The sequence below is a fragment of the Argopecten irradians genome, chromosome 16, assembly GCF_041381155.1.
Source record: "Argopecten irradians isolate NY chromosome 16, Ai_NY, whole genome shotgun sequence".
NCBI lineage: Eukaryota > Metazoa > Mollusca > Bivalvia > Pectinida > Pectinidae > Argopecten > Argopecten irradians.
Genome location: NC_091149.1, coordinates 31,723,550 through 31,749,007, shown reverse-complemented (window position 1 = coordinate 31,749,007; position 25,458 = coordinate 31,723,550). Strand labels below are relative to the sequence as shown.

At 35.2% G+C, this 25,458-nt stretch overlaps 1 protein-coding gene across 1 annotated transcript in view; it reads right to left on the bottom strand.

Moving 5' to 3' along the window:
- Nucleotides 1-25,458, bottom strand: part of LOC138310839 (calcitonin gene-related peptide type 1 receptor-like) — a 43,363-nt gene that overhangs the window by 2,049 nt on the left and 15,856 nt on the right. Inside the window, exons 2-11 of the mRNA XM_069252163.1 lie at nucleotides 15,437-15,556; nucleotides 8,668-8,768; nucleotides 6,737-6,828; nucleotides 3,615-3,738; nucleotides 2,835-2,988; nucleotides 2,030-2,096; nucleotides 1,768-1,831; nucleotides 1,342-1,427; nucleotides 673-799; nucleotides 221-436 (exon numbers count right to left, since the gene is read on the bottom strand). Of these exons, the coding sequence (XP_069108264.1) occupies nucleotides 221-436; nucleotides 673-799; nucleotides 1,342-1,427; nucleotides 1,768-1,831; nucleotides 2,030-2,096; nucleotides 2,835-2,988; nucleotides 3,615-3,738; nucleotides 6,737-6,828; nucleotides 8,668-8,768; nucleotides 15,437-15,556 (1,151 nt within the window). The remainder of the gene's footprint in view (nucleotides 1-220; nucleotides 437-672; nucleotides 800-1,341; nucleotides 1,428-1,767; nucleotides 1,832-2,029; nucleotides 2,097-2,834; nucleotides 2,989-3,614; nucleotides 3,739-6,736; nucleotides 6,829-8,667; nucleotides 8,769-15,436; nucleotides 15,557-25,458) is intronic.

The following is a 25,458-nucleotide window of genomic DNA, read 5'->3' as shown; positions in this document are numbered from 1 at the left end:
ACTTTAATTTACGTGATTAACGATGGTATTTATTTTTATTTGGCATAAAACTGCAATAAGATTTGTTTTCTACTCTTCGCTCTACAACTAAATAGACGAAATTCCAAAATTCCTTAATTATTTTAAGTACATATTATATCTTACTAGAAAATATCTGGTATTATATGTCACTAAAACGATTTGATTTGAATTCGCAAAAGTACACATACAAGTTACAAACCTTCCCGGTGACCCCGTCTACTGATTTTCTGTGTAAAGAATTAGATGTTGATGTATTCCTTGGAACATATGTTGTCTCTAGTAGACTAACGTTAAATGTATTACTACGCTTCATATCCACGCTGCCTAATCTCTGTCGCATTAGTTTCCACTTCCGGCGGACAACGTTTATAACTTCACCATTACCAAAACAGAAAAATAGTGCAACGAGAACTCCCTGAAAACAAAGCAGAATATGTTAATTAAATAAATGGAAATATCTTAATTGGCTTGCCGAAAGGTAACACGATACCATATATCTGTATGAAGTTAGAAATGCTTACAATACATGATATAATTATATATTAGATAATTGTACTACCATCTGACAAAATGTTTAAAATTATGAAATTTATAAAAAAAATCTATAAAATCTTTGTGAAAGTAAATCCTTATAACAGTACTATTACCTACCTGGTATGACGTCAGTATAGCGGATATGATGTCATAGACAGGTGAAGCTGTATTTGGTTTAAATGGTATTACGAAATACTGAAGGCCTAGCAGAGGTATCAAGATTAGTGTAGCGCGCGCTGCCCGTCTGGAAATGAAACAATCAAAAGGATAAACACTTTAAATCAAAATATTTCGCATATTAATATTCAACAACATTTTAAAAACGAAAATGATATTTCTTAATTCACATATCAAGCCAGCTCTATATTGCACTTATTGAACGTTTTTTGCAGCAATGTATGTTCGTGGAACACAAGGAAATAAATAAATAATATTTGTTTAGAGTTTGTTTTCTGTATGACTTATGAAAATGATACTGAATCATTCAAATTTGTCTATCACTATCAGTTATTGTTCACAATTTGGTACATATGTTAAAACATTCTGAAGTAGGTACGGTTACTAATAACAAGAAAAAACACGTTGGATTTGTAGCATCTGAGCAACAGCCCATCTCATTGAATAATGTAGTTACCGACCACGTGATTGAACGGATTTCACTTTAAAACAATACCCTACAACATGGGACACATTTTTATTTGAAGTATATATATATTGTATTTGCTTGACTATTACATAACAGGACAACAGCTACCTACAATTGTACTTTTATAGACAGTTATTTACCTGGACTGATGTGCTTCGCTTGAATTTACTGCCCGTAATTTGGAAAGCAGAATCCGTAATATGTTGAGTAGGAAAAGAAAATTTACCTGAAACATTAGAACAAATTATCACATTATGATACACAGTAGCGAACCAAACTACAAACATATTATATGTAATTAAAGAATGTATCGCCAAAAAGGGACAAAAACGATGTCACCTGAGACTATAAAATAAAATCTAGGTTAGTGTCAGTACAAAATATGCAAACAAAAGGTTGGCATTGACCATGTGTGCCCCAAAATTTAACTCCAAACTTCATGGTTTCAAAGTCGAATTGAACATCGAGTAGTTGTGTCGGTGTATTCATCTCCATCTCCAACTCCATCTCCTACATCTATCATGTTCTTTAATGACCCTGGTTGATAATAGAAGTTTCACACTCACCACTAACGATACAAGGACAGGCCCCGTCAGGATCCAGTTCTCAGCTGTCGTTCTCGACCAACACCTGTAATGTAAAATATGTATTTATTAATCAAGCATTTCCTATCGAACACTGACAATGCAGTATCTTACAAAGTACTAAGACGTCAATGGTGACCGGAAAGTAAGACTCCCCTTATATAGATGATCGCTTTTTACAGAGATCTGAGGTTGACATTAATGAAATCAGCAGACAAATGTTTATTCGAAAACGTATACTTACCCCTGACGTAATTCCGGCTTTGAACCTCGAACTGCCGCGTATACCGCTGTCGGGATCAGTGGACCGACTGTTTGTCACAAAAAGAAACCCTTTGTTATATTTTTCCTCACAAAACTATTTATTTCATAATTCCCCTTACGGTATTACTGAATTTGGTTTTGTATATTCCAGTCATGTGTCCATGAGGAAATTATTTGATTGTGACGTCAACTGTTTCCGAGTTTCAACAAAATGATGACGTAACAATGAATATCTACCCGCAAGAGAGGTAAATGTACACAATATATCCGACAGTTCATTACGGTCCCCACATTCACCGCTAGCTCACAAACTGACCGTCTATTGACTTTGGGTCACAGAATATAACGTCATGACGATTGTTTAAATACATTGCGCACCCATTATATATGACGTCAAAGTGATAATTTTGAAACGGCAGACGGCGTATGCAAATCGTAAGTATTTACTTACAAGTAAATCTAGTATATACGTAAAATAATTCATAATTGTTTGGTTTGATATTGAATGATCAAAGTATGTTATGTAAGGACTGACAATCGTTTACAGGAAAACGATGCAAAGGGAAACGTACAATATCTATTAAAGAATTTATTATTCATCCGAAATACGTTTTTCAAGAGTCTTGAAATTTCCGTGGGCTGTTAACAGAGGTGAAATGTGAGGACCACAATGCGCCCTGGGAGAGATTGAACTGTACGATATGCAAAAACAGAATTATGAAGGATTACCCTACAGAAATGTACTACATGATAATGATAAAATGCTATACAGGAGCCAGTCTTACCCCAGCCGATCAGGTAACATATGACGAGAAGGCGCTTGTCATTAGTGAAGGCAAATACGATCAGAGTATGGAGATAAAACCCTTCACAGAACATCCAAAAATAGTTACACAACGTCAGGTACTGGGTCAGCACGTGCAGCGCTTGACAGAATGGCTACGAAAGAAAACAATAAGAGATTATCATAATTTATTTAGAATCAAAGCAAAATGTCACACAATCCTCAAGAAAGATACCTTACATAAAGCATCTTCCACTAAAATTTAAACATGTCTTAAAGAGCAATTCCTTCTTTTAACATGAATATGCGCTAGTTTTGATGAGTGACTCGTCTAAGCGATTAACCCACGCACAGTGAGGTGAATTGTAATTCTTTCAAAATATAAACATAAAAATGTTGATTCCGAAATACCCATACTGGTCATAAATATATAAGTTATTACATAAATAAAGAAGAAGTAAATACATGATGTAAATAGGCAACTAGTAACATTTAATAAACAAACCATTACGTGCATATTACTTTGGTGGATTGCGTTATCCAAGGAAATTCGTGAATGTTTATTGCCGGGAATTGTTATTAAATGTAACATGACATATATTCATAAAAATATTCAATTTTTAAATCTGTGAATGTTGATTTTTTCATTTTGTTTTGAAATTAAAATCGCGAATTTAGGTATCCCCGAATGATAATTGGTTAACAGATTGACGTATTCCATTATATTATATACATACATTTGTACGTTTCACTTCGACGAACGTTTCCAGCGTTTGCTCACCTTGTTTTCCTTAACCATGACGTGATTGTCCATGAGAGCAAACATCAGGATCCAGGCAGCGCCGGACAGGATATATGTGATGAATAGATTTTTGTGTAACGTCACCCGACTGCAATGGAGTTGTCTTAAAAGATAACAGAATAAATAAAATTACAAGAGAGATAACTTAACGTTATAAGTCTAGGATACAGCACGAATATATAAGTTATATGGCGTGTTGTAAAGTCGTCGCCATTTTGTGTAAGTCTATGTCTAAGTCTTTGGTGTTATAATATTGTAAAAAACAGACCTGACTGAATCAGGATAACTATAGTGTCTATATACAAACTATAGCCCGCCTGGCTAACTTAATTGTCTATATACAAACTAGAGCACCGCCCTATCTTCTTCTGTTGCCTTCGTCTACCATATTAAACAAAGTTGAACACAATTATTAATGTTTAACCTGACAAAATGGTTTAATTATATAACATACATAAAATCCTTTGCATTTATACCAACGACCATTGCTCTGTTACAGACTTCAATTATCGTAACCAAAATGTAAAGAAGGTAATAGGTATTGAAATAGAGCTTCCTTTACAAGAAACATATTATTCTATAATAAAATCTGGAAGGACAAAATTTATTGTCTGAAATATATAATATATATACAAATAATCGCTTCGAAAATAAATCAATTATCTTCCTACGGCAACAATGAAGCGTGTTTGTTGTGTAATGAGGACAGCGATATGAATTGTACATAATAGGTATACGTGTATGTAAAGAATGAATGACTCCAAGGGAAATACAGCGATGAACAAAACAGCATTGTGTTTACAAAATAATGGTTCTGCATCAATATGTGAATGTTTCTTTTACAATATAAATGAAGCACAACATTGCAAAAAAAAGAAATAACAATAAGTCGACTCACTCGTAAAAGATTGATATTCTAAACAGGGGTAATTGATAATCTAAACTGTCCAATAATTGGGCTTATTTATATAACCTAAGCAGCAGTAATTGAGCTTATTGATTACCAGTAATTGAGCTTAAGAAGCAATGGGCTTACCTAAGCAGACCAGTAATTGGGCTTATTAATAATTTAAGAAAAGCAAATAATTGGGCTTATTGATAACCAAGCAATAGCTTATGACCAGACAAAATTGGGCTTATTGATAATGTAAACAGGCTTTATTGATAACCGAAGCAGACCAGTCATTGGGCTTATCAATAATTCATGCAAGCAAATAATTGGGCTTATTGATAATCTTAACAGTCCAATAATTGGGCTTATTGGTAATCTGCAAGCAAATAATTGGGCTTATTGATAATCTTAACAGTCCAATAATTGGGCTTATTGGTAATCTAAGAAGATCAATGATTGGTTTCGGTTTTATTCTTGTTAACAGGAAACAGGATTTTAAATATCGCTGGCTATGGAAGTTACGTCATTAAAATAAAATTAAATCATTCTTGGTCTAGTATTTACTATTGCCTAAAGTATTGTTACAATAGAGATTCAATCATGTTCTGAATGCTATCCAGTTAACATTTCAGTAATATGGCGTTTCTTTATAAGCATGATATGTCAAGTTCTAAAGCAAACGGGCAATGTAATGTATATAATGTTAACTTGTGCTAGTCTGAGATGATAAATGACAGAGGGTCCACTATAATGTGAACAGTGTAAACCATATATTAACAACACACTTCTAAATGTAATTAGTTTATATAAACACTTGAGTATGTTTTAACAGGACGTGTTGACATGTTTGTCTTATTGATAAAAGTTTAATATAACAACAGCACGTACTTAAACAATAGGCCTAACTGACATATCAGAACGCGTTTGTATTATTTTTATGACTTTTAAGTGAACTTTTGCAGATCATTTGACATTTAAATCCTCCTCTCTGCAGTATCTTTAGATTGAATCACACCAATTTCAGCAATAAAATCGTGACATGTCTACCATCAACCGCTAATTTGAAGATTTGGGTTTCCTTTATTAGAGGATGTGTGAATCGTTCGTTGAACTTAAATAATTATACGCTAAGAAAGTATTGTCCTGGAGATACTATACAACTTCTGCGTTCAAGTCGTAATTACAAACTTAAAAGTGTACATGTTCGTATTGCTTCACTATGTAGCGCTAACGGACAAAGCCGTAATCTGCATTTTTTTTTTAATTTCTGATATAAATGTAACCTCGGCACATATAATTCCTTGTTCCATTCGATTGCAGTCACTGATGTCTTACTTGTTGTAAAATGGTGTTTATGGTTCCGTATTGTTTAATCTCGTATATAAATGGTGTTAATGATTCTTTATTGGTTAATTTTGTATATAAATGGTGTGTATGACAGCTCAAACACGCTAGAAATCACGTGACGTCATCAATGTTAGTAAACCCTCGACATGCAACGGGGTAACATGCCATTTATTTCACTTGTGTTGAGACATACCTGTCCACTTAACATACCCATTTAAGGTTCTATTATCTATGTTCAATGACTTGTCTGAGCATTTGAATTTTAGTTCATATGTTTTTACTGTTTATGTGCTGGTATTATTGGGGATTATATTTCGTAATTTCGCACCATCGGCGAACTTCAATCGTACGCGACATTCAAGGAGATAAATATCTTCTCCCATACTTCAAAGGGATATCCCGTGGTAGCTAGGAAAAAGATAACTCTCTTCATGTTATACAGGGGGAGTAAGACAGCTCACACGCGCTAGACAATAATGTGACGTCATCAAAACATGCGGCGTAGCCGCGTAGTGCATTGTCGATGACGTCATCAATTGTGAAGCATAATGACGTTCATGTGATCATGACGTGATGTAAAAGCTGGAAAACAAAAAAAAAACATATTTTTCCAATAAGTATGGGAGAAAAAGAATGAAACATTGGTCTGTTAAGTGGACAGGGATATCTCAACCTTCTTGAAAGATTTTGGTCGTCAGCCCTAAGCCTCGGGTTGACGACCAAAATCTTTCACGAGGGTTGATATATCCCTGTCCACTTGACAGGCCCATGTAAGATTCTAGTCATCTTCATTAGTGTTACTATGCACATTCTCACTCCGTTTTATTGATAATGTAAGTAATGTAAATACGTAACAACTCACCTGAAGATTGAGAAGATGAAGAGGGCAGCGACGGAGAGGAAGATAGAGAAAGCGTAGCCACTGTAGTATATACTGATGACTCTTTGTAATGTCTGAAATAGAAACAGAGTCGATTTAAACCAACAGCCAAGTATTGCTTCTAAACAATATATTTACCTTTGTAGTTTGTTATATGTAACAAGCGATAATACTGACAAGAGCAACATTTGATGAAAAACTAATTAAATACTACAGCGACAGTTCCAGATAATTTGTACAAGTGAAATTCACGTAAGAGTCTGTTTCGTACATACAGCTGCAGTTACAACATCTGTCAGACATTCCGCAGGGATATTTATTTTATCATTTTTTATTTGATTTTTTACTTAAAAAGTTAACTTTGTTATATGTCTGCAAATTTACGGATGTTTTGTCGATAATAAAGTCAATTGCAACGACATTTTCCCATGGCATCAACCAAATAAAACCAATGCAATGTTATAAGTAGTTCGAGAAAATATGACCGATAATTCTGAATACATAAATATTTAAAGATTAAGATGCCGCTAGACATTGTTAATATTATCCGAGTGATTTGTGTCATTATTATGTTTTGAGTAATATTAGTAGTCGTCATACCTGGAGAGATTGGACATAAAATGATTTGACCACAGTAAAATAATTACGTTATTACACCACAGTTTCGTTGCGCATATCCCGTCCAAACATTATAATGTGTTGTTTCAGCTGTACAGTTTTAGACTTGTATGGTCTTTTGATATGAATAACAGAATGTACCCTGGTTAGTATGATTATAAGACTTCGAAATTCGACGTGTTTACGAAATTCAATGGGACGTCATGTCTTGCTTGATTTTAATACAGATCTATGTTGTCACTGCGTTAACACATAATAATAACATCCTATTGCAGCTATCGGAATACCTCGTCTGAAACATAGCCGAGACCCTGGATGTACGACTGCCATATAACAATGAAGGAATATATAGTTTATTTACATTAATGAATTAGGAAGTCATGAAGTTGATAGTAAACTATCTTGCGATGTTTAAATAATGATACACATGTGCGTCTTATTCTGTTGGTTTTATGATGATTTTCTCTTAGTGAACAGTGGCTGTGGCGAAGTTTGTCTCTATGAATAACATGCAATTTGTTAAACCGTTTAATAACACTTTAAAACGAAACACTATCGTGAATCTGCACATTTCGTATTCTAAATCTACTTGAATGTTTTTCTTAAATACTCCCTTGTTGCTATATAAAGCAGCCAGGTACTTTCCAGCGAAGAAGCATTTCTTCAATTGCAATTAACCCGCTTAATGCGTCAAAGTGTTCAGTGAAGGTTCTTCAGCCGTCAAAGTGTTCATGTTGTATATTAAAGGTCATAATCAAGAGACTCTTTGGATTGCGCATCCACGACACTGCCTTCAGAAACTTGAGGGTAACACCGTTTGTAAGGTATGTTAACCCAGTTTCGTGTTGATAGACATTTCGATCTATTTGGAAATTCAGTAGTTGTCAGCTGATACGTGTAACATAAAAATCATCATAGCGTTACTCTGAATTGGATTTCGGATTTTCCATTAGTCAGAGAATCATGTTACTTACGGTATAGTTCGGCTGTTTCTCTATTGTGCTTTTCATAGTCGTTTCCGTTAATGATTGGATGGACGGTCAAGAAATAATACAGACATATAATTGTATATGGCCGGTAGTCTCAAGCGGCTGAAGAAGACCGAAATATACCGTGGGTAACCTAGTTTTCTGAAAAATTGGAAGCTCGAGATCAACTACAGTTCCAGAGATGGAGAAACTACTTATAACTACAACTGTGATCCTGAATGAAAAAGTATATCGAGTCAGATCCTACAAAATAATGAAAATAATGAAGAGTATTTTTATCCCATTTCCATGCCCTTTTAACTTTACCTCGTTTTTACTGGAACACAGTGTATAGTTGGTCCATGTCCTCCCCGTGTCAGGGTGTGCTAGCCACGTCCCGTCCTCCTGGCATTGTTTAAACGCCTGACCTGTACAATAGATAATTGGTACATTGCTTAAACGCCTGACCTGAACAATTTATAATGGGTATATTGTTTAAACGCCTGGCCTTCACATAAGATATTGGGTACATTGTTTAAACGCCTGGCATGTACAATATATGATGGGTACATTGTTTAAACGCCTGGCATGTACAATATATGATGGGTACATTGTTTAAACGCCTGGCATGTACAATATATATATGGGTACATTGTTTAAACGCCTGGCATGTACAATATATATAGGTACATTGTTTAAACGCCTGGCATGTACAATATATGATGGGTACATTGTTTAAACGCCTGGCATGTACAATAGATAATGCATACTTTGTTTAAACGACTGGCGTGTACAATAGATAATTGGTACATTGTTGAAACGCCTAGCCTTTACAATATATAATGGGTTCATTGTTTAAATTTTGGAATACGTTCAGTAAATACATAATTATCCTAAATATTGATTGAGAAATTAAAACAAATAAATCGATAACTAATTCCGTTTTTTTCTTTAAAATTGAACTTTTAATTAATATAAAAATGGCAACTAAATAAAATATTTTTTTCTCAATTCTCTAAACACGACTGGTTCAGATGTCTGATAATTAATTATCCAAATAACTCAAGTCTTTATAACATTATTATACTTTTCACTGACGGCAGGTGTGCTATCACCAAAGTGGTGGAATCAATACTACATAGTTATAGATGAGACTATAAATGTGTGTTTGGATAAGATGTCATATCCGAGGGACAATAAGCATGATAGTAGTAATGCGGGCAAAGTGTAATTAATCCAGCAGATAACGTAATATGTTCGCTAGGCTAAGTATGCTGCCCACATCTTCCTTTAGAAATATTAGATCTGTTGCTAATTTGATCGATATATTACCTTTGCTGGATATGAAGCTAAGTCAGGAAAATGGTTTATAGCTTACAGTTATATTTTCCCGAGATAAATAAACAACAGGCGTCTTTGTTTAAGACTGTTGTCTATCAATTAATCCCAAGATACAATATCACAGTGCTAAAATTACATTTATTTAACTCGTCCGTGAATAGTCATAACAATTATATAATTTAGGTAGTAAGTAATATTTGGTCTACTTAATTATAGAGATATTTTCTGCTACATAATAGCAGGTCAGCAGTAATATTTATATCCTATACGTGAAGTGGCAAATTTTAAAAATGTGTGATGGACAGTATTAGGGTTTTAATCAAATCCAATGTAGTATGTGTAGCCAGGTGTTGTTCACAGGTATGTGTAGTTTTAATCAAATCCAATGTAGGTATGTGTAGTGCACGTGTCGCACGGACCACCCGTCCACACTCATATCACCGGCCTCTCCCTACCGCACTCACCCGTACTACGCCATTCCTTTCTATAGAGTATATACATGCCCTGGTAAGTATCGGTATGAAAGTGTTCCTCAATATGTGCTCGTGTATGTCCGCATTGTGTATTTGTCCATCTAATAACATTGTGTGAATGACGTGTGAGAGTACAAATCATACTTTTATCTGTTTTTAGGTCTTCTCCCAAATAAATATTTTGTAACAACGGATGTGTTGTCGTCATATGTTACCCATGATACATATGCATACTTTATCAAAGCATTAAGGAAAAGATAATATCCTTCTAAATTCTACCGTAGTCAATTAGGAAATGAAAGTATTTGTAGTAAAGCTACAAATGTATGCATCACCGTAGGTTGCTACAGCCGAACCTGGGTGTGTCTCTTTACCTCACATCGTCAGTTTGTAACGTAGAAAGTTGGATAGCAAGTTTGAATCGGAAATTAAATGTAGGCTGTGAAAATGGATATACCGAGAATGTCAGGAAATAAGGATATATATATATATCTTATTAGTATTGACGGCCGGATGCACTGAGACATAACTGGATAGACTAAATGACCTATTAACATGTTATTTAAGGACGGCCGCTCTGTGAGCAGTACGTTGCTGATGTGAATAGTGTCTGTGGGAGGCTGCGGTATGTTTCCCTTGTATTAGTTAACTCTTCTCCAAAAAAGTTGGTGTACCGGAGGAAGGTTGGACAGTCATGATTTACTAATGATTGAGGTAGTTAGGAGATAATTATCTGTAGGATTGCCGTACTTGTACCGGAGGAAGGTTGGACAGTCATGATGTACTGATGATTGAGGTAGTTAGGAGATAATTACCTGTAGGGTTGCCGTACTTGTACCGGAGGAAGGTTGGACAGTCATGATGTACTAATGATTGAGGAAGTTAGTAGATAATTACCTGTAGGATTGCCGTAGTTGTACCGGAGGAAGGTTGGACAGTCATGATGTACTAATGATTGAGGTAGTTAGGAGATAATTACCTGTAGGATTGCCGTACTTGTACCGGAGGAAGGTTGGACAGTCATGATGTACTAATGATTGAGGTAGTTAGGAGATAATTACCTGTAGGATTGCCGTACTTGTACCGGAGGAAGGTTGGACAGTCATGATGTACTAATGATTGAGGTAGTTAGGAGATAATTACCTGTAGGATTGCCGTACTTGTACCGGAGGAAGGTTGGACAGTCATGATGTACTAATGATTGAGGTAGTTAGGAGATAATTACCTGTAGGATTGCCGTACTTGTACCGAAGGAAGGTTGGACAGTCATGATGTACTAATGATTGAGGTAGTTAGGAGATAATTACCTGTAGGATTGCCGTACTTGTACCGAAGGAAGGTTGGACAGTCATGATGTACTAATGATTGAGGTAGTTAGGAGATAATTACCTGTAGGATTGCCGTACTTGTACCGAAGGAAGGTTGGACATTCATGATGTACTTATGATTGAGGTAGTTAGGAGATAATTACCTGTAGGATTGCCGTAGTTGTACCGGAGGAAGGTTGGACAGTCATGATGTACTAATGATTGAGGTAGTTAGGAGATATTACCTGTATGATTGCCGTAGTTGTACCGAAGGAAGGTTGGACAGTCATGATGTACTTATGATTGAGGTAGTTAGGAGATATTACCTGTATGATTGCCGTACTTGTACCGGAGGAAGGCTGGACAGTCATGATGTACTAATGATTGAGGTAGTTAGGAGATAATTACCTGTAGGATTGCCGTAGTTGTACCGAAGGAAGGTTGGACAGTCATGATGTACTAATGATTGAGGTAGTTAGGAGATAATTACCTGTAGGATTGCCGTAGTTGTACCGGAGGAAGGTTGGACAGTCATGATGTACTAATGATTGAGGTAGTTAGGAGATATTACCTGTAGGATTGCCGTAGTTGTACCGGAGGAAGGTTGGACAGTCATGATGTACTGATGATTGAGGTAGTTAGGAGATAATTACCTGTAGGATTGCCGTACTTGTACCGGAGGAAGGTTGGACAGTCATGATGTACTTATGATTGAGGTAGTTAGGAGATTGATTACCTGAAGGTTTGCCGTACTTGTACCGGAGGAAGGTTGGACAGCCATGATGTACTAATGATTGAGGTAGTTAGGAGATAATTACCTGTAGGATTGCCGTACTTGTACCGGAGGAAGGTTGGACAGTCATGATTTACTAATGATTGAGGTAGTTAGGAGATAATTACCTGTAGGATTGCCGTACTTGTATCGGTGAAGGTTGGACAGTCACATCATGATGTACTAATTATTGAGATAGATAGGAGATAATTACCTGTAGGATTGCCGTACTTGTACCGGAGGAAGGTTGGACAGTCATGATGTACTGTATTTTAAATGAGATAATACTGTTGTACAATTCCGTGTATCCCTTGGAGGTTTTATATTGATGTACTAATATTGAGGTAGTTAGGAGATAATTAATTTTTAGGATTGCCGTACTTGTACAGGATAATAATTTGAAATTCAAATCTTATAAATGTATAGGAAAAATTATGGTGCTTGACAATTCAGGTAATGAGTTTACCATAATAAATTGCCGACCTTGTACTGAGGAAGTTGTATTAAATGAATTGACATGTATATGGTTTCCAGATTAGGTGATGATAATATTGTTAGGATTTTACATAAACTTGTACCGGAGGAAGGACATTACGTAAATCAGGGATGTATTGATGTATATTAACTTGAGGGTATAAATTTATGAGGATACTTGCCAGTATTTACAGTTATTAAGATAACCTGGCATGAATGTACATGTATTTTTTCACTAATGCATTGGATAGTTTAAATCCAATTAAATTTACTCTTGTCCGTGAGGATAAAAATTGGACAACTTAGTATGTTGAGGTAGTATGTAGGTTGATAATTAATTAAATATCAATTACCGTACTTTACCGGAGGAAAGTAAAGATTTAATAGTTGGAGAAATTTTGTAGGATTGCCGTACTTGTACCGGAGTATGTACTAAGGTTGGACAGTAACTATGATGATACTAAATGATTGAGCGTATAGTTAGTATAAACTTTAACCTAGTGTAATTGCTGTACTTGTATGGAGGTTGTGACAAAATATGTACTGGTAATCCAATTAGGAGATAATTTTTTTCTGTAGGAGAATGCCGTACTTGTACGAGAGGAAGGTTGGACATTTGAAAGTTTTGAAAAGTACTTAATATTTTCACTTATTAATAGATTATCTTAAGGTATTCGTACCGCACAGTCATGAATAACTGTTCCTGACTGGTAGTTAGGAATAATTCCGTACGTACTTGTACGAGAGGATGTAAGATTATGACAATTCATGGATGAAAAAGTAATTTTGAAAAGGACTTTCGATTACTGTATTGTTGACCATGATTGTGTATTTGTGTTGATAAATCAAAAAACATGTGAAAAATAAGGGACAGTTGGTAACTTTTGGTATTGAGTATTACATGAAAAATTGATTACCTTTACCTGTAGGATAAAACAAGGTTTGTCGTACCGGACCATGATAATTGATTGATGAAATTACTGTTTGATTTGTAAATATTGTTAGAAAAGATCCGATTATAAGGAATGGCATTTGTATCATTGAAGGTAGTTGACAGTAATTAGGAGGAAGGTTGGATTGTACAGTCATGATGACTGATTATTGAGGTACTTAGGAAAGACATGAGTACCTGATTACAGGATTATTGTCAATGAGTTGATACAGTCATGATTACTAATGATTGAGGAGTTAGGAGATAATTACCTGTAGGATTGCCGTACTTGTACCGGAGGAAGGTTGGACAGTCATGATTTACTAATGATTGAGGTAGTTAGGAGATAATTACCTGTAGGATTGCCGTACTTGTACTGGAGGAAGGTTGGACAGTCATGATGTACTAATGATTGAGGTAGTTAGGAGATAATTACCTGTAGGATTGCCGTACTTGTACCGGAGGAAGGTTGGACAGTCATGATGTACTAATGATTGAGGTAGTTAGGAGATAATTACCTGTAGGATTGCCGTACTTGTACCGGAGGAAGGTTGGACAGTCATGATGTACTAATGATTGAGGTAGTTAGGAGATAATTACCTGTAGGATTGCCGTACTTGTACCGGAGGAAGGTTGGACAGTCATGATGTACTAATGATTGAGGTAGTTAGGAGATAATTACCTGTAGGATTGCCGTACTTGTACCGAGGAAGGTTGGACAGTCATGATGTACTAATGATCCTGAATGCGACTGTACGAGGAAGTTGGACGTCATGATGTAAATGATTGAGGTAGTTAGGAGATAATTACCTGTAGGATTGCCGTACTTGTACCGAAGGAAGGTTGGACAGTCATGATGTACTAATGATTGAGGTAGTTAGGAGATAATTACCTGTAGGATTGCCGTACTTGTACCGGAGGAAGGTTGGACAGTCATGATGTACTGATGATTGAGGTAGTTAGGAGATAATTACCTGTAGGATTGCCGTACTTGTACCGGAGGAAGGTTGGACAGTCATGATGTACTAATGATTGAGGTAGTTAGGAGATAATTACCTGTAGGATTGCCGTACTTGTACCGGAGGAAGGTTGGACAGTCATGATGTACTGATGATTGAGGTAGTTAGGAGATAATTACCTGTAGGATTGCCGTACTTGTACCGGAGGAAGGTTGGACAGTCATGATGTACTAATGATTGAGGTAGTTAGGAGATAATTACCTGTAGGATTGCCGTAGTTGTACCGGAGGAAGGTTGGACAGTCATGATGTACTAATGATTGAGGTAGTTAGGAGATAATTACCTGTAGGATTGCCGTACTTGTACCGGAGGAAGGTTGGACAGTCATGATGTACTAATGATTGAGGTAGTTAGGAGATAATTACCTGTAGGATTGCCGTACTTGTACCGGAGGAAGGTTGGACAGTCATGATGTACTGATGATTGAGGTAGTTAGGAGATAATTACCTGTAGGATTGCCGTACTTGTACCGGAGGAAGGTTGGACAGTCATGATGTACTGATGATTGAGGTAGTTAGGAGATAATTACCTGTAGGATTGCCGTACTTGTACCGGAGGAAGGTTGGACAGTCATGATGTACTAATGATTGAGGTAGTTAGGAGATAATTACCTGTAGGATTGCCGTACTTGTACCGGAGGAAGGTTGGACAGTCATGATTTACTAATGATTGAGGTAGTTAGGAGATAATTACCTGTAGGATTGCCGTACTTGTATCGGTGAAGGTTGGACAGTCACATCATGATGTACTAATTATTGAGATAGTTAGGAGATAATTACCTGTAGGATTGCCGTACTTGTACCGGAGGAAGGTTGGACAGTCATGATGTACTGTATTTCCTGCTGTCGTGTAATTCCAACAATCCCAGCCGTCAAAAGTAGCATTACAATACAGACCTCCTGTAAGAAAAGCGGGCGAGTTATTACTAATCCTAGTAATTTTTTGCGGATAAATCACTATTCCTCACACAATCCGCCTGATATCCCTTGAATACGCACGAATGTTTGTATATGTATCTGGTGTAAAAGATAGATGTAAATGGATTTAAAGGGTATTCAAGTATAACATGAATTCAAATAGTTTACTCATCTACAAAAAATCTTCTTAAACTCATCAAACATGAAATGGACATTTATATGAGAGTCTTTTGTAAACAATATAAAATCATAATAAAAATAACAGAATAATTACATATTCTTAACATAAAATAAAATCATTGTCTTATACCCTGACCAGGAATTAAATCCTGCCAAAATACAATCGATATGGCTCTTGACGCCGTAACTGACGGCTCTACCATCGGAGCTAAGAGTCGTGCTCTGGCAGCTGAGTGACAGTTGCCTTATTAAATGCACGTCACACCGATCCGTGTCTTCCAGATTAAAATTTAAAAAAAAAAACCCAGAAAATTGGAAAGCAAACATAACGCCTCTGTCAGGAGTTTATCGATTACGTAAAAAACAGTGAATTATATTGTATATCAGGCATATATCAACGTGGCACTTGCCACCCGTGTAAATATTTTGTGCAAACCTAAATTAAAGTTATATGTGCCGTAACTGGGCGAAAATTTTGACATGCTATTTTTTCATCGTTAATCTATTAAAAACCATAAGGTTTGATGAACAAAGCTGTAAAAATCATTCAAATGGCATCAGATGACTTATAAACGTTAGTTATAACACAGAAATTTTGTACTGTAAAATTGTTGTTTTTATGCCTTAAATATGTTTACATGGAAACATCCCTGCAGAAATCACTTTACAATTACTAATAACATTGTAAAAATATAACATGAAATTGTAGACCACAAGTTGGCTTCATGGTCAGACCGTATGTACTCATTTCACTTCACTATTGATGTAAATAAATGATTTTTGGCAGTACTGCCAAAAATCATTTTCAGCCCTTATTTGTACATGTAAAATTATAACCTATGCATTGAAAGTACTGTAATTTTCAAAAAGTTGGTAATTTTTGGTGATTAATAACATATCAAAAGCTCATCTTGATTCGTGAGTATGAAAAATACGGCACATATAACTTTAAATGATGTGTATTTCTCGGAAACTCTCGGTATATATTACCTGTAAACATAAATATTTTTGTATGAATCTACTTTCGTGTTTTTCACGCATAACAACGTTTTGACGACGATTCAATATCGCGATCGAGAAGCCTTTTGTTTTAATTTAACCTGTTAATATTGTTGTTTTACATTTATTCAATAATGTCTGTAATGAGCATTTTTATTGGTTTACTTATCGCGTTATAATCCCATAACGTAGCACATGCCGCCGTCGTTTATAATGCCGTTCCTGACTGGTCGCATCAACGGTTCAATGAAGAGTCTCTCAAATCTTCGGTATTCCACGAGATCCGATTACGTTTAGGTGCTTCAATTCATCAAATGAAAAACAATCGTTAAATTGACATCAGCACTTGCTCAGAGGTTGATTAACACCTTTTGTTTTATTTTTTGTTTCACCTTGGTGATTTGAGGAATAATTTTGTTCCAAACCGTTTAGCGATTAATTACCAGTTATTTCGTATTTTCCATCAGGGATGACAGATGATAATCAATCCTGAATATCGTAACATGTAATTAGAGGAGGCTAATTATTGGACCCGCCACAAACGAGGAGGAATTATAAGGTGTTATGGGAAGATTGTGAACACCACAGGAAGTCGTGTTGATACGGGAATTGCAAGGCGTCATATTCAAGCAATGAAAATAGTTTACTACCGTTCAAAATAAATTACTCGTTGTTGATATTAAAACAATATCAAATACATTTAATTCATATTATCATTTTCAAATGATGGGATTGTTTTTAGTTTAAGGGATACATATGATACATAAATATCAAAACATAATTGTTATTTCATACCGGAAGATATAAGTACCGATAACCTGTGTTACAAGGAGCCGCAAAGAGTGGCATTTTCCCCCGTGCCCCGCAGTTGGTATAAAAACACAAAAATATCAAGATTAAAGTAACTTATTCAAGAACAACTTTAAATGTATGCGAGTATTGTAAAACTGAAAAACAGAAACTGAAAAAATCCAAAAATTAAAGGTCCGTAACAGCAAACGGCACAACATGTGTATTTGTCTGATATGAACAGAAAGTTTCATGGAGATGCTTTGAACGTTTTTGGAGTTATTGTCTGGAGAGAAAAAAAAAGGAAACAGTAATTCGTTGTTTTTGACTAAGTTTGTATGGTAACAGAAAAAGCACCCAACATGTATGGTCCGCAATAGCAAATGGCACAACTTGGGTATTTGTCTGATAAATTCAGAACATTTCCTGGAGCTGCGTTGAATGGTATTGGAGTTATTGTCCGGAAACAAAAGGAAACCGTAATTTGGTATTTTCGACTAAGTTTTCATGATAATAGAGAAATAAGTCCTATACAGGAAGGTTCGTGACAGCAAAAGGAACAATTAGGGCACTCGTCTGATATAATACAGAAAGTTTCAAGGAGCTGCGTTGAACGGTTTTTGAGTTATAGCCCGGAAAATAATCTCGGACGGACGGACGGACGGAGACCAAAACAATATCCTCCGCAAAAGCGTTTCGAGGGGGGTAATAAAAAGCTATTGTGTGTTTTTATTCAAAGGAAACAAATTTTCGTTTTCTTGTTTTAAAATATTGAACACAATTTAATTAAAAATCAGTAACAGCGACCTGTCTGGACGTTAGGTTTCCTGTATTACATTTTACGTCCTATTCAGAGTTTTGTTGTCTACGTGGACATTTCTTGAAACAGTTGATCACATGATGCTGTCGACCACAGCCCTTCCAAACAGTATTCATTAACATACGAAATCTTTTATTTGTATGTTTACATGAGAAATTAGCATTTGCATACGTGGAAAAATAACGTGATGCAAACCTTTTGAAAAAGAAAGCGAATTTCATCGTTCATTTTGTATCATTAAATTCAGGACATTGATCAACAACACAACAATGTTTATATTTTCCTTGTTCAGCTTGACAAACGATTTAAATGATATAATTACATAGATAAATTTAAGGAAGTGATTTGATATGAATTACTGGGATAATTGCATATACTACTAGTTGCCTTCTATCATAGAATGACATTGATTATTGTTGGAATATTATGGTAGAATCCAATAACGACTGTCGGTCATCGGTCGGGGTGTTAGTTATTGTAAAAGTGGTATTTGCATATTTCATATTTGTTTTTCTTTTTAATTTTGCTTGAAACGAGCAGTTTCACTGGCTTAAATATTCATTTTGTTGTATCGTAACGTAAGTGACGTCAACGTTTGTAATGTCGTATCTGATTGGCTGAAACAATGGCAATTTCATTGGAAAGGGAGACTTTCGGGAGAGTTTGGATGTTACGTGATTCTAAATTGAATTAATATGAGGAATAATTTTAATATGTAATGTGCCATACATTAAAGATGCTCCATCGCCGACAGAGCATAAATGATAAGTCATCAATTGAACAATATTTGGTGTTTAATCGTGTATATATGTCTAATTAACACACACACAAAATACTAAATCATCAGTTTTGCTTTTGGTGTATGCGTAGTCAGAATTTCGTTCAATATAGAACATAGTGCCACCGATTTTTTTCGGGATGCAATTAATTATTTTTAATATTTTAATCTTTTTTTATAAAATTAGAAGCTCAAACTTTTCAATGGTGGTAATGGTGTGAAGTGAGTAACTTTTGTAACTGAAGAAAAATACTTCATCGTCTGCTTCTGTTTTTGACAGAGAAAAAATACTATTTGTCAGCAGTGGAGCATCTTAACATATTTCTTCTCTGAATACAATTTTTTACAGTTCACAAGTAATCTAATTGTAATACATATCCTTATTATCTCTCCGTTATATAGAGGGTCTGATGACATCCCGGATTAATCAATCATATTTCTGGAACTGACGCGTGAGTGTTGTCTATGAAACCAACTATTAATAAAGATGTAGTTCAATCGGAGTGGTTAACGAATATAAATATTAGTTAGTTATATGAAAAAGCGATCAATATCCACGCCTTTTACAATACAGTCCAGAAGTTAAATATCTAAGTTCATATAGAGTGTGATATTGTGGCTACACTTCGAGCCCTGAAAATATTTTACGAAAAGAGATACAGCACCGCCGTTGTAAAAACGTCTAGTGTTATCAATAAAATTACGACTTCAACTGGTTCGTCGCCTGTCAGCTGACGCAAGTATTGGGAATTCTTTATAAGATGTTGACGGATACGATTCAATTAAACATATTTATTTGATCAAGTTTTTAACGTAATGATAAGAAGTCAACAGTGGTGAAGCAATGCGATTGATTGTGAACACTGGAACACTTTTAAAAGATTCAATTTTCTCAAATACAATACATCAATAACATACGTTTAACGGCTTTGTCAGCACGTATTTGTCTCGTGCTGAAATATATTTGAGGCTGGAGACAGAAAGAGAATATCTACGTTATTTTCGCTTGCTGCCAAAACATAACACTTGGTGCGTATTTACGGCCGCCTAGCCTAAGTAAGTCTCGTATTTAACAGTCGTAGACCTCCTTCCTTAATTAAAATTCATCGTACTTTTCTTTAACTGTATTGTGGGAGTTTCGGAGGAGTGGATGTTTTAGTCTCTTGCTCCAGGGTGTCGTGTTACATGCAACATGGACATACTTTGCCATCTAAATATGGAATCGTAAAAGTGAGCATGAAACATGTACCCTCGCATTCATATTCCATTGTAATATCTAACCTATTCAATGTCATGTGATCAAGTTTAATCCAATCAGAACACTCTAAATGAAAGTGAGTTAAATTTATAACTGATACATTTTTCCATATTAGAATTTTAGTATTAGAGAAGAAGAGAAAACATTATTTTTGGTTGGTTATATGGTGGTTTGGTGATATTGCCATCCTATTACCAATTAAGGCTAATGACTCCTTTATATTGAGTGTTTAGATGTCTAATTGTTGTGGGAGGCTGCGGTATAATACTGATATTAATAAGAAGTACGAAAGTTTTCCATGAATATATCTGTCTTGCCAATTCACTCCCTTAAGATAATTTAACAGTCGCTGACACGCCACAGGTACGTAAATATTACATCGAGGTGTCATTTCTTGCTGAATCGAAAACAAAGTATAAACAAATCCGAAATCTGATTCGGTTGCGTAACAGCAATGACTATGCTGCCGACGGCACCATCAATCTATGTGGAGAGCACGTCTGATTTTATAATACATGTCGAATGGAGTATTTCTGAAAGTGATCTCGGGGTCAGCAATAAGGTAATACATTATACTGTGCAGATCGACATGTCTACTTTATAAACCATTCGGTACCTTTTATTTCGTCGGAATTCTGTCACGTAGGCGGATATATCGACAGATAACACATGAGAATGGCCCTGTGACAGTAGTTAAGTGTGCCCTCTATTTAAAGGTAGAATTCGGCATCGTCTACATTATAAGTAGAAATAAATCGGACCCTATCTGCCTGCAGTTATCTCGCGCCGAATAAATTGATGTTTACGACAGGAGTAGATGGATTGGAGAAACGAATTATATAGGGAATTCCATTTCCGTCACCTCTCTACACAGGTTCTCTTCGGAATGTATTGTTTGTCTAATTCCTATTTGTTGCCATCATTGCTGCTTTCCTATCCAAAAGTCATTTAAAGCCATAGTTGTAATGGTCGGGGCCGTGCGCAACAAAACCTTTTGTTTATGACAACCACGCGATACTGAGGCTATGTGTGTGCCGGTATTCAATGATGACATAAATAGGATATTTTAGACGGAGGTTCCATTTAAAGTAATAACCTCCAGGTACCATTCTAATTATACCGAAGATATATTAAGTTAAATATCCTTTACTATTTCATTATAGATAACGTGATATTAACGTCAATTAAGGACGTCCTCCTCCGTCTGTGTGTGAATTGTGTGTTTCAGTTAAAACACAACGGTATAATTATGTTGTCTCCCTACTATCTTTTACGCACTCTCATGGACAACAATTTCATTTTATGTTGTTTACAATTAATTTACAACGCATAGTGAGATAAATATTAGAGGAAGAATAAGAAGACTTGGGATAGTGTTAAACAGGATATCAAACCTTACTTAAGCATTGATGTCACAATTTTTAACTTCATCGGGTTATGAAAGATATTTTGTTGGCAAACTTTGTGTGTCCGCGTAGCGGATTCTCACAAAAGTTTGCAAATAAAATTTATTTCATAACCCAATGAAGTTAAAAATATTTGCTTATAATACATTTTTCAGACTGCTTGATAATTCAAAACACGTTTAAACGTACGATTCCATTGATTTTCCAATGGATTATTTGTTTATAAATCAATATGCAACGTCGACGTCTTTATTGTGACGTCATGACAGCGTCGGGTTTTCGCGCCATTCTCGGAATTTTTCTTCATAGTAAAAGAAGAAAAAGGATCTGCCAATCAGAACTATATGAAAACAAATGAAAATGATTGAAACCGACGTACCATCATTGTGAACGTACTTGAAAATAATATTACGTGATATTTATTAACGTAATTTACGTGTTTATATATTGTAAACTTAACTTAATTAATAAAAATTAGTGATTAATTTTCTCAAGGTTCCTGTTAATTGAAAGACCTTGTAAAAGCATGGTTGATTTGGGAGTAATTCAGTTGTATTTTTATATATGTTCGTTTATTGGGTATTACGGTCTGGTAAGTCAATGTTACATTGATCCATTTACAACTCGTTGAATTCACTCGTGTTGATTCATTTAAATAATAACACTGGTTGAAATGCTCCTTCAAGTGCCTTTTCATTGAAAATCATTACGAATAGTTAAAATAAGTTTGTAAATTTTAGCTTCATGTAGTCTTAATGCAACTTGAAGTTTCCTACTGCCGATTTATTTTCTCTAACCGACTCATAACCGTATCATTACAGAATACTATGTAACCTCATCAAACTGTCTGTCTTGACGTCATTATCATTGTAACGTCAGTAGTCACGGAAATAGCTGTTCAAATGGCTATTCCGTCATTGACGATAATGACATTTTTTTCGTTATAGATGCAACATTCCTTGGGATCTTAACAAAAAAAATGCTATCAGATGTTAATATGAGCATTTAACTACGTCAGAAAAGCCAGCATTATCTTTTTATGTTTTGCAAAAACATAGTTGACTCTTCAAACAATTAAGCATAATAAGCTTTAATTTTTAAATTTAGTCGCTATTTATAGACTCAGGAAGTGATGACCTTGTTTCCATGTTCATATCACCCTGATGATGTGAGGTGTAATACAGACAGTACAAACCCCGCTTTGGTTCCTGTTTACATGACATTCAAATGTTACATTGTATAATAACAATCACGTTATAAAACATCTATCGGGATTTTGTTTGCATTTGCCGAAAATAATAATCAGAAAATGACAAGCCATTTAACTGATATATAAGCATACTTTTACAGGTGTAACTACGAAACATCATTATTTATCTAAGAAACGTTGACTGGTTACATGATACTTGTTTTTTTTTCTTGAAGACATAATTCATACACAGCGGTCTCCCACTTTGAGGCACACACGTGTTTCACAGGACATTCATTTGAAAACTTTGCTTAGTGCCTCAATAGTATCATACATACCGGTTTTTTTATCTGTGGGTGACTCTCTGAATCAGTACTCTCTCAACTAGATTTAATATAAGAGTATTTATTCAACGTCACAAGAAGAGTTCAGACAAATAAATTATTCAAATAAAAGACCATTCCCCGAAGCAGATTCGCCAATTTAAATTGGAAGTTACCAGTTCAAACGACTGCGTTTAAAATCGTTAGATGTTAATACCAGTTACACAGCATGTCTGTGCCGATTCCGTTCTCGTAAAGTCGGACTTGTACGACTTTTGTCATCACGGCCTCAGCACATCTATCTATTATACAGAGGATGTAGACGGGTTTGATTGCGTCGTGACTTTATAGAAGGCACTGGAATTATCACCTCATTCAAAGATATATTTAGGGAGAGTGGAAACAACAAAAGGACAGACGGCATTGTCACTTAGGAGCATCGGTTTTATGTATCTGTAATTCTCTTATATATATATGACATCGACTTTATATTATGTGAGGTGAAATCAAATATTAATTTCAATTCTTTTGAATATAAGTTACATCGACTTTATGTGAGGTGAAGTGCCAAGTATCTGCAATTTTCTTATATAGAAATGACATCGAACTTATGCAAGGTGAAACCAAGTTTTGCAATTATCTTGAATATAAATGTCATCGAATTTATGTAGGGTGAAACGAAGTTTTTCAATTATCTTGAATACAAGTGGCATCGGCGTTATGTCTTTGAAATAAAGCTCCATGAACCTTTCATTCTGTTGCATATAAAAGACATCGGCTTTATAAATGTGAAGTGAAGTTGTCAGTTTTGTATTAGTCAGTTGTAATATTGGATTTATGTGAGATAATGCCAAGTATCTTCAATCTTCTTATACATAAATGACATCGGCTGTATCTATGCGAGGTAAATACATAAATGACATCGGCTGTATCTATGCGAGGTAAATACATAAATGACATCGGCTGTATCTATGCGAGGTAAATACATAAATGACATCGGCTGTATCTATGCGAGGTAAATACATAAATGACATCGGCTGTATCTATGCGAGGTAAATACATAAATGACATCGGCTGTATCTATGCGAGGTAAATACATAAATGACATCGGCTGTATCTATGCGAGGTAAATACATAAATGACATCGGCTGTATCTATGCTAGGTAAATACATAAATGACATCGGCTGTATCTATGCGAGGTAAAAACATAAATGACATCGGCTGTATCTATGCGAGGTAAATACATAAATGACATCGGCTGTATCTATGCGAGGTAAATACATAAATGACATCGGCTGTATCTATGCGAGGTAAATACATAAATGACATCGGCTGTATCTATGCGAGGTAAATACATAAATGACATCGGCTGTATCTATGCGAGGTAAATACATAAATGACATCGGCTGTATCTATGCGAGGTAAATACATAAATGACATCGGCGGCTGTATCTATGCGAGTAAATAAATACAAAATGACATCGCTGTATCTATGCGAGGTAAATACATAAATGACATCGGCTGTATCTATGCGAGGTAAATCTTTTCCATTTTCTTTTATAAATGCATAAATGACATTCACTGTCTAAGTTGTACCTCATTGCTGTACATGTCCAAAATACTGACTCCAAGTTTGTTTAATTGATGTTTATTAATAACATTTTATGTTTCAATAACAATTTGAACTTTAATCAATGATGTCTACACTATTAGAAATACCAGAAATGAGTGAACATCATTACATCTAGTCTTTTCAGCAAACCTTTGGCGATGTCTACTCATTAACGTACATTATTTATGACGATTAGGTGAAATAACAACCTATACGGATAGCTCCGATTATTCAAGTTTAACTACATGATATGAACTATAATGAGTCATTTTTGTTTTTAAGTCTCGTTTTGGCCTTCAACATATTAAAAGTTATATGTGCGGTGATGATTCCATGTATTTTTCCAAGAGATTATTATCCCGAGTCAATATACAACATAAGTGTTTCCATGGTAACGTCACGATAACCTCGGATTTTCGCGCCATTCTATGATTTTTTATCAAAGTGGTAAAAAAAGAAAAGAATCAGCTCATCAGAAAACCAGATTTAGTATGAAAACAACGAAAAAATAATGAAACACTTATGATAA